The 15,043-nt window shown below is 39.1% G+C and overlaps 1 protein-coding gene across 3 annotated transcripts; it reads right to left on the minus strand.

The window, feature by feature from the left end:
- Positions 1–928: 928 nt before the first annotated feature.
- On the minus strand, positions 929–14,484 carry LOC124184789 (proton channel OtopLc-like). 3 transcript variants are annotated; one of them, XM_046574890.1, is made up of 15 exons: positions 14,404–14,484; positions 12,689–12,862; positions 12,157–12,331; positions 11,918–12,076; positions 7,900–8,029; positions 7,079–7,259; positions 5,994–6,102; positions 5,512–5,635; positions 4,636–4,799; positions 4,414–4,533; positions 2,960–3,097; positions 2,623–2,851; positions 1,959–2,184; positions 1,608–1,857; positions 929–1,542 (listed from the first exon to the last, which is right to left on the minus strand). In XM_046574890.1, exons 2-15 carry the CDS (start codon positions 12,778–12,780, stop codon positions 1,216–1,218), a joined length of 2,424 nt encoding a protein of 807 aa, XP_046430846.1. In that variant the 5' UTR covers positions 12,781–12,862; positions 14,404–14,484; the 3' UTR covers positions 929–1,215. The 3 variants fall into 3 exon arrangements, with proteins under 3 accessions (XP_046430846.1, XP_046430845.1, XP_046430844.1); XM_046574889.1 differs by having other exon boundaries at positions 14,355–14,484; XM_046574888.1 differs by lacking the exon at positions 14,404–14,484 and adding an exon at positions 13,135–13,447.
- Positions 14,485–15,043: the final 559 nt, after the last annotated feature.

Raw genomic sequence — 15,043 nt, forward strand, 5'->3', positions numbered from 1 at the left:
ACATCCAAAAGATGCAGAACTTCTCACGATTTTTGACTGTTTTTTCTGATATGTCGTCTGCAATGACATTAAACTGTGCGCTGTTGTGTTTTTTTTCACTATCAATACGTCTATATCAGGTTTCGAAAATCCGCTGGGAATAATCCAGCAATAATTAGATGGCCGCAATGTGTTTCGTACTTTCCGCGGCAAAGACTCACGTTCCTATAAAAATGAGCCCCAGAGCACGTCCAACCAGAGTTCTCGAATCTACAGCGAAAAATAATTGTTTTCAAAATTCTGACCTTTTCTTCTAGAATTTGATATCGAATACTATTTTATAGCTCCAAATTATCTTCAAGACTGACTTATATACCCATCTCATACGTGCTTAGTTTTTGTCCCTTGAATCAAAATTCCTCAATTATGATCAAAAGTGTGTGCGGTAAACCTTTCAAAAGGGAATCAGTTCAGATCTCCATCACATCTAGTCTTTTCAGGCTGTTCATTGACGTTAATCGATCAGTAAAATAAATCAATTTATGCTTTTTTCAAATGAGGCCATTTCCTCGTATAGAGACAGTACTAAAACCGGGAACTGAGGTAGATCCCTCCAGCAAAGCTTGCAGATGTCGGTAAAATATCAACTAACCTTTCGCATGCCGTGTTTTGCTTCGGATGGTAATTGGCAGTGGCGTTTCAGTCTCTACCTTCCGCGCTGAAACACTAGAGGAATTATTTTTTTCATCCACCACTAACACTCATCGAGGACTCGTTGGAAAAAATTATCGGACATATGGACGATGTTATCCAACGAAATGCACATCCATCGAACAAGGATTCCGACATTCAAGAGTACATACAATCTCTATTTTACACTGAGTTTTTGATAAATTTATATTGCGATGAAACACCAATAGAATGCCAAGGGTTCTTCATCATTAGAAACTTCGTGCATATATTAATTTTAATTTACTATTTACAAGACACAATCATAATTCTCATGCACACAGTACACGCATGATATAATCTTACACGGAATTCCTTAAGTACTAGTCAACAACGATACTATACTCTTAGGGAGTGACATGCTAACATAGGACAGTAAATAATCAATTACAAAGGTGTTGTGAATTTGTCTTCGACCTGTCGAGTGTAAAAAATGTTCGGTAGAAGGAGATCGGGTAATTATTGTAATTATCATTTGTTGGATATCAAAAGCGATTTAACAATAAGTTAATGGTGATCAAACTCTCCTGGTACATAAGCACTCTTCCAAATATCAGCCAAGCAGACGGAGCTGTGAAATCGGTAGAACATCGTCAGCGGTATGGTCATATGCTTGAGGATAGTCCAAAGAGTAAGTCCGTAAAAATCGTATCTGTCGTCCTGCTTGCTCGTCGACTTGATTTCGAATGTCTCGATGATCCAGAGAGCAACGTTGCAGATGATCAAGAACGTGATCAACTCTCGACCCGGCCTCTTGCTGCGCAGCTTCTTCGCGTTCGAGCAACGTCTGAGACCGTCGATGATCAGGGGGGTTTGAATCATGATCTGAATCATCTGGAGAAAGCAGAATCGAGTTATGAAATTTGCGATAATTATCGTATCAGAAGCGTCAAACTCACCCCTATTATAAGTGTGCATATTTTCAACCAGTCCTGTTTCTGCACCGCCGGTACGATGCTGAACAAGGCGTACAAGAAAAACGCCGGCACAGCTATGAACAGCAGGATATCGTCCAGCAGGGACACGGGGTGATGATTCACGTCCAGTTGCTTTATCTGATGGTAGGCAAGGAGGGCCGTGACGGTCATTATCGAGAGCAAAACCAGCTCCGTCACACTGTTAATCGTCTTCCCGACTTGTATGTACTGCCTGCAACGTACCAGGAATGTTTACTCGTGCTGGAGTCCGCGTTCACCGCTCGATTAACTCGAATGAAAATGCACGGATCCGTAAATCCGTGATATACTCACGAGTCGCTGAATGCTACGAAAAATAGTATTATCGATACTATAGAAAATACGAGCACCAACAATCCCGCGAATAGGCCTCTGTTGGCATGGTGGCAATCCGCGTGCACGATTATGTTGCTCCCGGCCGAGGGTCCGGCCAAAGGAGGACAAGGTACACCATCGGCGGAACTTCCACCGCCTCGTTTACAGTTCCCAATGTTGTCCCAAATTACGTATAAGACACCGACTAGAAATCAATGACGATGGTATCATGATCTCTTGACTCGCAAGAAAAGTATCTCAAGTGTAAATGTATCAAAAAACCGGTAGACTTTTATTTTTCTACGCGGTAATGGAGCCGTTTAAACGGTAAAAACCGCCCCCAGAACTTGGCCCCAAAAATCAATTTTTTTAGTAAGCTCTGACAAAACCAATTCGACATTATTTTATTGTACATAGTTTTTTTTCTCAGGGGTGGCATCGCTTATTTTTTCGTTTTTACCTCTTAAACGGCCGAACTGGCACGTTAAAAATACGCGCCTGGTGTTTTCTGACGTATTAAACCATGTCACAAAATACAGAAAAACCGTAAGACATATCCCGGGTATTTTTCTTGTCAGAGTCCTCGAGGTGCAAGGAATCTACATTGGAAAATGCGTCCGTTATGACGAATGATGCGGCTTACCGATGAGAATACTGTACTCTATGGTGAAGGGGTATAGGTACGGAGAAAACCATTCGTAGATTGTGTTAAGCCCCGTCTGGTGACATTCGTTGGTGAAATAGCTTCCGTTCAAGAATTTTATCAAATCCTTCGCTCCCCTCTGCTGGTAGGAGGTTAACGGCAGGGCGACGGAAGCCTCGCCGTCCTCAGTTATGAGGGCTGTTACTTCGGATGTGTCTTCCTCGGTTTCCTGATAAAAAGGTGTTCGATACAGAGGATTATCTCGGCTGTATTACCATTCGCAATTATTATTCTCCGGTCAGAATAACGCGAAGGATAAAGCAAGTTGAATGCTTACCGCGTCAGCAGCGTTCGCGTGTCTCGACAACGAATCGGTGCTCTCCCTGAATATTGCCCATATCCAAAAGCATAGGCTAGTCGCTATCGTGTGCATAATCAATATCCTTGCAAGCTCCTTGCAGTGGTTGATAATCACCTGAAATATCACATAAGCGTTGAGGAAAATTCTCTACGGATTTTTCAGCTCCCTTGATTATTACGAGGAGTCTCGATTTTTTTACAATGGGATAAAATGCAGGTAACTAAAATAAAATACCAAACGAGAGTTCAGAGAATGTAAAGTAAATAAAAACAGTACAAAAACAATAAAAAAAAACACTCAGGAAACATCGCACAGAATTTCTTGAGTAATTTGTCGAAACAATTTAGAGGATTTTAGTTAAAATTTGAACGCAGGACACAGAATAATCGATAACTTCGGAATATTTCAAATCGTTTTAGCGACTTTGAAAGAGGGAAAGAGGAAATTTAGAAAAAGATATATTCTGCACACTTTGGCACACAAATCTACGAAAATTGGTGAGAGAATTTAACTCCGAAGGATACAAGGTGAAATTGTTTCTGAGGTTAATATTATTATAAGCAATCGTCGTCGTATTTACACCGAGGGGATAAATGCACGAATTACAATGAAAGAATTGGGGATGAAAATTCGCTTGCGCATATTTGCGTTTAATTCGCATTGGTGTACGTGAGTTCAAAACACGATGTGCTATGCTGAGTAATCTATTTATATATAGATAATTGAGCTTGGTTCGATGTGTGCAGTGACTGGAATAGTGCGAAATCAGTTGCATTTAGCAAAATTACAGTCGGTACTACGGGCTTATATATTTTCATGAATATTATATTTCGAGGCAATCACACTCACGGTGAAATAATAATATACTAACCGGTGAGTAAAACGAGTCGTATATGGGGTATTCCAAAAACGAGCAGTTTCAATCCACGTTATTTATAATTTTATCGGATTTTTATTAGATAATACTAACATCTCTAAAACATTTAATTAGTGTTCGTTAAATTTTTTTTTTTTTATGGGATCAATTTTTAGTTACAAATAATCGAACCTTGTTAATGTTGAATCTTGTTTAAAATTCCCAACAAATTCTAAAACATCCGATTTTCTGATCCAATTATTTTACGATTAATTTCATGATGGAACGAATTTTCCGAGGGTTTTTAAAAAGATGCAACATTAGGAGGATTTGGATATTCATACTCAAAAGTGATTGAATACAACGAATAGAATAATAATGAAGTTCTAGAGCTCCTACTGATCGCCTAAAAAATTTTAAATTGATTGATTTTCTATGGAATATCCGATATGCAGGCCAATAGAGAGACATTTTTCGAATTGCGACTTGTAAGCTTATCCTAAAGCGTCGAAATTGCAGGCTATCATTGGGAAACTGTTAATAATAATTTTTCAAACATCAACAATATACTTACGTTTGAATATTTATAGATGAAGAACAATAGGAAGAACGAATAAGTAGGGTATAAGATGTCGAAAGTAAGGGCAACGGCACTGAAGCACGCGTAGAATTCTTCGGACGTGAGAAACAAGATCTGGAATTCCAATTAGAGCGGGTTTCATCGTGGAATCAATGTAATTTCGAAAAGAAAAGAAAATAAACGAGAACAACTTAAGAATTTGCACCCCCTCCGTACCTCGTAAAAAAGTATTAATCCACTATGTATTAAATGACCAAAACAGAAAATTGTTGCACCAACTCGCAAGTAAATACTGCCAGCATGTCTCCCTAATGCAAAGCAAAATGCATGATTCGGTGCTGGGATGTTGTTCATATTCAGATCCACCGAGTTGACGTCATCTGAAATTAGATGATCTTCAATTTCCTTTTATTTTTCCTACCCTGTTGCCACATTTTAATCCAAATTATTTCCGGATTTTGAATATCGAGGAAACAGTGATTGATGTATAGTCGTTTAATAAGTGTAATGAATTATTAATCAATTCATCATAGAATATTGAACCATGATTAGGGCTTAGAATCAACAGTACGTCATTGTGCGTACGTGAATAATTATTTATTTTTGCCAATTTTGAAATCTATTATTTCTACTGATCAAACACGAAATGAAAAACGAGTATAAGTCTGTAGAAAATGTAACAACAGTTGGCGTCAAATTATTGAGCAGTCGAAATGCAGCTGCTTATAAATAATATTATCAATCACACTAGGAGAAGAAAAGCTAATAATTTATAATTTGTTTAAAACTATTCACGGATGAAAATCTGCTTTTATCAATCCTGAATATTGACAATGATTGACCAGGGGTACGATTATCGATTGAGGCGTATCTGAAGATCTTACGATTAGTATACACGAGATACTATAGATTGAAGATGCAATTTGGGTAAAAAAAATTTATAATCATTACCAGCTGTAAAAATATAAATCAAATTTCAATAAATTATAGAACGTGATTTAATCGAGTGGCAATCAGTGACAGAGAATATTTATACTCGGTCCTTGTTTATAATTGATCGCACGTCATCCCATCGCATTAACACAATCTTACCTTCTTTATCGTAATTTGTCGTGGCTTTGAAATATTTTTTTCCTTTACTGACGTAGAACCGTATGTCAAAGAACAGATAAATCAGGTACACGAATCCGACGAGGACCAAGTACAGATTAAATGCCTGAAAGAAAAATACGACGTGAAAACAGGTCGGAAACTAATACGATGGATGAGAGTTTACATATGTTTTGGCAAACTTTTGATGTGTGTGAAAAAACGAAGTTCAATAATTAGTTTATCGAACAATTTGTAACGGCGGAAAAACCTGAATTGGAACATAGTTAATTGCCGGCAAAATGTATCAAGCTATTGGTACGTAATTATTGGAAATCCATTAACGAGCGAATAATTGCAGGAAATACGATATTCCGAGATACAAAAAAGTCCAAAGTAAAACGTGTAATAATTCTATATTCATAATTTGTTGATAAAGGGTGAACTTATCGCGTTGGATAGAGTCGTATGTGCGTGTAACTCACCGAAGCCAGCCAAGAATTTTCGTTCAAAAGGTCTGCGATGTAAATAACCAAGGCCAATGGGATCAATATAACTGCGTAAATACAGGACAGTACCACCGAGACAGTAGTTCTGTGGTAAGAGAATAAAGAGTAAAATTAATGAAAATTCAGCACGATTTTCACGGTAGAAAATGTGCACCTCAAGTTTGTAATCATCATTCAAGCTTACGGCTATATTACGAGTTTACCCGAGAGTGTGTCTATAGCGTGCAGATCAGTCACCGCAGAGAGTACCGTTTAAACGTGAAATGAGAAAAATGAGAGAAATAAAAATTGAATAGATGTTTTGCAATTATTAGCAAACAAGATATAAAATATTACAAAATATCAGTCGATACTGCAACGCTGTACCGTGTATAAAATCCCACCGCGGTCTCTGGTTTCGACAGCCGCGAAAGTTTGAAGTATCGTTAGTTCCGAACCCGTAAATACGCGTTATTTATTATCTTCGAGGTTTCCTCATTTCCTTTATTATTATCATTATCCCTCAGGATGCAGAACTGTTGCTTGTTCGATCGCACTTTTCAATACGCGACAATACAAGCGTCGGGAACATGTACAAAAGAGAATAAAAAATAAACAAATGCATATACGTACATCCATGTATTACTGACATAAATTCTATCAAGAAATTCTACTATTCAGCGATACAACAAATGCGGCAACTGATTTTCCTCTAAAATATGTACCTTGGGTGTAATTTTTGAAATTTGATTTCACATCAGGCGTAATAATGATAATCTGATGTATTTCTGAAAAGTTAAAAACGTTGCTGCAGCGACGATAATTATAGTCATTTTATCGCGAGTTCGAAAATCGCTGGAGGGTAATCGAATGCCGTAATCAGCCGTTTCACTAACACCGTTTCATTTGCTTGTATGCTAATTTACGCACAAATGAATATGTATCTCCGGGCAATGATCGATCTTTGCGCGTAATTGTCACTTTGCCAAAGGTGAGTTTCATCTTAATCTTGATATTACTCAGGATGTTATTTACTACATCATACGCAGATAAGATATGCAACACGTGTATCGTTACTTCACCTGAACTTTTGTGCTTTTTCATCGGACGAAGATGGCGGTGGATGATGTCCGGGTGTGCTAACAGCTTCGCTATGCAAACTTGCCGAGCTGTTAAAGTCTCTGCTGAGTCCGGGCGACTTCAAGGAGTGGATTTCGGTCCCACGACCTTTACTTCCGATCCCATAACTGACAACGCTTGGGGCTGAAAACAAGGTTTTCCTTTTGCCGCGGTGGAAGAAACTTTTGTTTGTTTTTATTACGGAGGTTGATGGGCCAAAATTACATACTTTTTATTAACTTTATTAGAGTTTGATCGTGCATTGACTAGTTACGTACGAAGATCACTTCGTGAATAGAAAATACTGGAATTACAGACCAGAGCTTAGATATCGATTCTTCATTTAAAATTTCGTTAAAGTGGTGAATAGTGTAATAGATTTGTTCCTTTTCTCTCTACGATGACTCATTTTATTCAAAAGACTATTTCCTACAAATTCAGGAAAACACTTTTTTATCATGTTGGAACCGTCAGACATTTCATTTTACACTATTGCAATGATACCTATTACGATCAGAAGATGACAAAATTGAATTCGCTATTAAAAACAATAGAAATTTGTTCCGACTATTAATAAGAGGTATCGATTTTCGGCCAATCGACCTGTTAAGAACAAGGTGAGCTTTATACAGTAACAAGAAAACCCTGCAAGCGGCATCGTTGTGGAGGTTGCAATTCCAGCGAAGAGGACTACATGAATATAACGTAAAAGAAACTATACCGAGATGTAACGATCTGATACGAAATGGGCCAAAGTCCGGAAGATTCAAGACTTGGAACTTACGTCGTGTGTAATATTCGTTGGGAATGTCTGTGACCGATGAGAAATTCGGACTTCCGGATTCTTGTGTCATGTCCCTCAGGGCACCCGGAGGCAGCACCAGCTGCAGTACCATGCTGCCATTACTGCTTCCCTGTGTAAACGGTCATTTTCTATTGTATACTTTTTATTTGCGATTGCGGAAGATATCCGGAGATGATTTGAGGCGAAAATTAATTTTTTTTTTTACAATCCTCGAGATTTTCATGCATTGAGAGTTATTCCAAATACGATCCGACATGGAAGACGGTCGTAAACGATGAAATCATTTTTTCTTGTTCCAAAATCAGTTTTTGCAAGCGATAGAATATCTTTGAAATCAAGTAAAAGCAGACTCCTTTTTATTCGCTGATTCAAATCATTCGTTAAACAATTTACGTTTCTTACAACTTGGTATACGATCGAATTTATCTTATTGTGTACGGTTTAGAGCTATCGGAGTGTGGTTGGATGAAAATTTATATAATACATCGTAACTACTTCTCACGCGATAGGGAAATTACTTTTTATATGCATAGGCGTGCTTTTTTCAGTATGTATAATTAGCTTGTAACAATTATTACGTGGGGAGAAAGCGCGCGGATAGTTTAAACATCAAAACTTGGTTTAAAGACTGACTTATCGCAGAAGGATATACCTGCCAAGTTTTTACAAGTTAAAAATAATCCGTTAACCGAGAGCATTCAACCGGATAAATCCCCATTCTCTCATTTTTATCGAAAAACTACCGAGTAGGCCGACGAAAATTGTGCGTGGTTTTTACGTTAAGCGAATCACCGGCTCCGAAACCCAGTTTCGTTCCAATCGATTTTGGGACATTATGAAAAAAGACAGTAGAAAATTAGATCATGTTCTAATTTCATTTTTAACATTCTATTGCAGACGAAAATTCAGCCGGAGTTTCGACAACGTCAACGCTTAATTACAAATAATGAATCATCGATTCAGGTTATGGAAACTTGGAATTTTCAAGCCACATCAGTTTTACCCCACTGTCCGATATTCGTTCGTTACTTGCGTGATTGACCGCCTCTGATTTGTGCTGACCGTAATATTCGACTGCAATAAAAGTTTAGTAAGGTTTCAAGATTGCGCAAAGAATCCCTAGAATCAGTCCTGGACATAGCCTGATTTTGAAACCAAATAAAAAGCCCGAAACGACAAGTCAGAATAATAATTCGATGTTTTGACATGCCTAGTGAACCTTTTTCTGCCACTATTACCGACAACGCAACTCCCTGTAATTACAATAAATTTCTTGTTCGAAAAAAGATCCAAATGTGCAAACCGCCTGAATGGCAAAAGAGAAAACCGAACGAAGGTCGTAATTCATCAGTTTCTTGTGCTCGGTTAGTAACATTCGAAAGTAGTTCACATCATGCACTCATCCTCCGGTCAAGGAGTTGGAAAACTAAAAATTTTCAAACACAATCGATCGCTCTAGGTGTAAAAATACGTCTAGCTTGTGCATTTGCGGAAAGAAACGAGCTGCAAAGGACAATTATCCGCAAGTGTAAATTGCGTAACGGGTTGTGCTGCCAGTTTGTGCATATAATTGTCCGTGTATTTTTAGTAGAATATTTCCGAGGAGTAGAAAGTCCCCCAGGATGCGCTCCACTTCGCTGCGAGGCGTTGAAGCGCGAAATGTAACAAGAGGCACGCTTCAGGGCAACGGGCAGCGGGTGTCCGATACCGAAAGTAGATGACTGCACCGCCAACGAAACCCACGTAAATATAACTATCGATACCCGGCTCGATTCTGCTTCGTCGCGCGGATTTTAATTACTTCAATTTTCGCGACACGACGCGCGGAGCTCGCTTCAAAGACGAAATTGACGATTCGTGGATAATTAACGGGCAGGCAGGCATCGTGTCGGGGATTAGGTACCCTCTCCACTCAACCAGTCATACACGAGCTAATGAAAACAGGCTTGCATTTTGGGGACGACTAGAACGAAAAAAAAAAAAAAAAAAAAAAAACCTGCGAGGACAGGATCTACTCGTCTATAAAATCGTTCTCCTCGTCTGATCGTTTCACCGCGCATGATTATTCATTATTCCCGGTATCCTCGAACCGGAAACTGGAACAGCAGTTTCCTCGCCATTAACTTACGTGATTTCAATAAACTTGTCAAGAAAAAAAAAAAATAAATAAAAATATTCAATCAACTTTTCCTCACCGGCGAATGAAATCGGTGACACTGACGTGTCGATAAATCGACGCTTTCTCTGAACTTTGTTAAGGATTGTTTAAACTATTTGTAAATCTAGTAAACTTACAACGCGTCATCACCGAGGCCAGCATCCTTCCGCAACTTTGAGCCAACTTTCCTTGTGCAAGTAAATGCCGATCGCGTTATGCAAAGATTAAACGACACTTTCAACACTTCCTTACATACAAACTGATTACATCAATGTTCTTTTTTCGCATCTAAAACTTCGAGATATGTTTTGTTGGTAAGCGTAGTTTTGTGTGAGACTACACTTCGTTCACTGGAGGTTCAAGAATACCAACTGTTAATAATTGTCCGATAATTTGGCGATACTTGGATCGTTTCCAGGAATGGACCATTGCAGATCAAAGACCAAACCGCACTGACCGAAGTGTTCGACTAGAACTAAGATAGTCTCATGTTTGCGGCTTTCGCTGCCCTGACTTTCGCTTCGAGTAGAACATTGGTGATTCTCAATTACCGATAGAAACGAAACACAAGCAGCAATGTCGCTTTGTTGGAATTAGCGCAATTGTGAGTACGCTTGAGTCGTCTTTTACTTGACTGCTTAATTCTTTCACAAGGTGTTCGCTGTTCTCTGTGTCGAAAAATTCCGTGAAACACGTAACCCTGAACCCTGCGTAAAATCAATTCGTTCGAATTAAGTGGATCGATTTTTCACACCTCTTCTCGCGCTGAGAAAAAATGTATACTTAAAGATAAGGAGCGAGAGAAAAAGAGACCAGCAAAGAGAGAGAGAGAGAGAGGGGGGAGGGGGGTGAGAGAGGTAGGAAGATTTCTTGACAGCAAATTCTAGTTTCAAAGCAATTCAACTTTCCTTACATACATTTTTCTTTAACTCAAAAGCTAACGAGAATATCGACTCGTGAAACTTCATTTGCCGACATAAGTAGGTTCGGCCTCGTCGCCTTTACTTTGGAAAACAAGTGACGCTGTAATTCCACTTCCGTTTTTTTTTCTTTCCCTTCATTTTCTCCTCGTCCCTGTATTATGTTCGCTTTAAATAGTACCCAAGCCTAGTCAAGATTTTTGAACGATAGAAAGACGAGGAGTCCGTGATCAGACTTTGGGTTAACGATCACGAGAATAAACGTTCAGCTGATCGTTATCGATTGATAGTAATAGCAATAATAATAATTATAGGTATAATTATCCCGATGAGCGGAAATGCGAAGAAATCAAAATATACGATGTTTATCGGTGCGACGCGGGTTCATCTGTACGCGATAAAGTCGCACATACCGCGAACCTGTTATCTAACCAGCGATCGCTCTTAATCTAATTTACAGATTGAATCAAGGCAACTGTATAAATCGGTTTTTAATCCTATCTTAATTCTGCCGCCTCGATGTTCGCCGCATGCGTCACTTATATTTATTAATGTCTCCTGCGGGACGGAAACAATGCATTTGTCAACTTTGAGTAATCGAGGAAATTACGGATTCGCTCACGTGAACGAAGATTCAAGCCGTCTGGAATTTGTCTTTTTCGTTCATCAATCACGGTTGATTATACGATGACATGTGGTTGTTCGAAAAGAATAACGAACTAACAAAACTTCCGTCATCGCAATTTTTCAATTCCGTTCGAAATTTTCAAGCGAGAAAAATAACGTCGTCGAATTATTTTCACGATCTTCAACTAATTCACCGCAATTTACCGCTTGACGTTCTATCTATTCTAAAAGTCATGCAGTCTTGTAGTTAAATCACGAATTCGCACATCATTTATAAATGACTTTGACTTACGTTGGGTTGAGAACTGATTCTATCCAAGGTGATACTTCTGTGACTGGCATTATCAAGATGTAGACTAGCCGGTCTTTTTGGAGTCCTGTAGCCCGACTGACCAGAGTCCAATCTGCGTCTGTTGAGTCTTGGATCGGAGCCGCCGTTGCTACGAAGACTCTGTACAGAATTTCAAAATTGCACGAAGTTGCTTATTTTTGGAATAATTTCAGTCCAATTGCAGAACAATTTCAGCCCACCTGGCTGTTCACCCTCGGAATTGTCGGACCGAATGTATCATCCTCTTCGGAATGAAAAGCCGGATTGTATTTCCCAGCGTCTCTCGTCGGGTCCTGATCGACATTAGGAGAATTCAACCTTCCGTCGTCGCTATTTTTGTACACATTTTCCGGCAATGCGTACTGGGAAGCGGTTCTGGAATGAAAATATGTTTTTGAAAAATACACGCCCTGTTTGCATACCTCGTTGATTCCTTTATCATTTGATCAACGGAACAACAACAGACAAAATTCACTGGCCTCGTAACACGTTCTGACATTTCGCAAATTGCTCGGTAGCGAAATTGCTCGTGTCGGTTTTCTTGGATTTCGAAAGAAAGGTGTCACCTCACGATAAAGAAAATACATTTTACCTATATTTCACGTCAAGGCGTTTACGACGATTTTTCTTTTTTTGTTTCTATATGATAAAAAGAGTGAATTCTTAAATTCCGTTGCTTTCCTTGCGGTAAATAGCATCGAATCTCAACTTCAAGACGCAATGTGTACTGACCTCAGATACGGTTGCTTGAAAACAGGTTCGGGAGAATTCCGTTTCGGTGTTTCATCGGGGTCTCGTTGCGGTTCCATCGACAAGTTGTCCATTTCGGTGTTAACCAAATTGGCTTCTGAGCTGCGGTCGCCGAAGTTCTCAACCGATGTATCGTCACTCGGAGTAGCGCAAAATCTGCACAATCCAACAAAGGGATCGATGAATCGTAGAAGAGGAACGCGAGTTGCAGTCTGTATAAAAACGTCAAGGCCCCGCGAATTTCGACGAGGGATAAATGATGTTACAGAATGTCACACGCGGATACGTGTATACGTTATTTTTTTTTTCGGGAGGTATTCTTTTTTAATTTTTGCACAAAGTAATTGCCGCGCGACGAGACAAAGCACGTCGTCGCAATTAGAATGGTTCGTCAGAGAGTCATTTACGTCTTGAGAATTTCCACTTGCCTTCCGGCCACGAATCCCTCGTAATCGGGTTCCGGTTCCGAGGGTCGATACACACCCCGATTGATCATCGGGTTATATTCTTAACGAAGAAACGAAAATTGGCCTGCTCGCGATTACGACTGAGGCGAATTAATTCGGACCTTCGAGTTTTCGCGCAATATCGAGCCGCATGCCCGAACTGGTCTTGGTGAAAATTGCGAAGACGAAAAACTCGGGATTCCTTTGCAACAGTGAGGAAAGCCAGACGAGCGGAAGCCGTGAGTCAGTTAATCAGATCCGAGTCGAAATGAACTTAGAAACGACGACAAACGGCTGTCTTGACGGGATCTTTTACCAACTTGTGAATTAGCCAAACCGATGAGCCCAATTTTGCCAACGCCAATTCTCGCTACCGCAAATCTCATTAAACCTTATCGCGAAGTTATTAATCCGGTAAATCGCACGGATTATAATTGCCTCGAAACGTGACGCGATAACAATTTGTTTTAGGGAATATTTCTGCGTGTATCACATGCAGTTACAACCATCGAATTCTCATTCATAAATTTCCAACTATGTGTGGATGTTTCTCATCAAAGTCCAAAATTTCAATTAGGATTTTAACAAAATTCTTTGTACCAAGCTGATTATTTTTTATCGCAGAAATTCGAAGTTTTACTAAATCAGGTCTATTTATGGTCTTCTATATTTTTATTTATAACATATAGAACAATAAGTTTGAAATAAATTATAAAGTGAGGGAATAACTTCTTTCGTCTTGCCGTTTTTTTTTTCGCTAGACATCGGTTTAAAATTAACAAACAAGCTACATAAGCTGATGAAAAATAACAGAGATGTCTAAACGACAATTTTATACAAAGTTATGAAGATGTAGTATTGCTTTTTTGCACAAACTCATTTCAGTGTTGGAAAGAAACCGTCATATTGACACATCAGAAGCGTTGCCAGGTTATAAAAACTTGAGATTCCGTTCACAAATCTCATTCAATGCGATCATGAATGGAATATTCGTAACACGGTGTGGGAATGATTTTATTTTTCGGGACATGTATTTCAATTGATTATCCGTTTTCTGTATTTGCCGTAGTGCAATAAAAGTCAATAACTTGCATTTAAATGAAAACGTTACATCGATAATAAATGCATGTGACTCAGAGCTAATGACTAGGGACTCGAATTTCGAAATTCGATGAGAAATACCCGTCTTTAGTTACACGCACCCGTTCACCGTTCTGTCGCTCAAAAGATACAATAATTCGCAGTGCTCACTTCCAGCAGAATAGATCGCTCCTTTGCAAGTTGATTAAAGAAAACCACCGAGCACTTCACTTGACGCGCGAATTTCGTGTCCCGGAGGGTCGTCTGCGTCAAGATTGGCAAAAGTTTGCGCGTACTCTGCAGACAGTGCCAAAATGATTTAAACCTCTGGACGATTGGAAATTAGACAGATCAATCAGCGCACGATTCAAGATTCGCAAAGAGATATGATCTACAATCATCGTTCCGAGAGTTCAGAATATGATTTATCGCTATAAGCTTTTTCCAATTTTCTCACTTGCAAGATCGGTTTCTTATCTCCGCTAAATATTAATTTGCGATCAGAATTTCCGGGTATTTGTTTCACGGATTAACTCGAGGTGAGCCAGCCCTCGCATTAACACTGATCGAAAACCACACGAAATGATTTTTCACTCCCGACTATAATCTCCGTATTCTGTACGGATCGACATTTTTTTCCGTTCAATGTATTTCTTGGATCGAAATTTTGATGGATAAAATCAGAAATAATTCGAGCCGAGCTTCAAGAATTTAACCACACTTTCCTTCTTACCGCAACGTTTGTTACAAGATTCACAGTATCTGATCCAATCATCGAGAGCCCAACGTCAGAATTATTGTAGTATTTTAT

Source organism: Neodiprion fabricii, chromosome 6 (genome assembly GCF_021155785.1).
Source record: "Neodiprion fabricii isolate iyNeoFabr1 chromosome 6, iyNeoFabr1.1, whole genome shotgun sequence".
NCBI classification, from domain to species: Eukaryota; Metazoa; Arthropoda; class Insecta; order Hymenoptera; family Diprionidae; genus Neodiprion; species Neodiprion fabricii.

Excerpts from the sequence above, each read along its gene's own strand:
- LOC124184789 (XM_046574888.1), bottom strand. The coding sequence starts at position 13,202 with ATGATCAATCGGGGTGTGTATCGACCCTCGGAACCGGAACCCGATTAC. Across the intron at positions 8,030-11,917 it reads GAATCAGTTCTCAACCCAAC|GGAAGCAGTAATGGCAGCAT; the intron begins GTAAGTCAAAGT and ends CCGTTTACACAG. Across the intron at positions 3,098-4,413 it reads TCATCTATAAATATTCAAAC|GTGATTATCAACCACTGCAA; the intron begins GTAAGTATATTG and ends GTGATATTTCAG.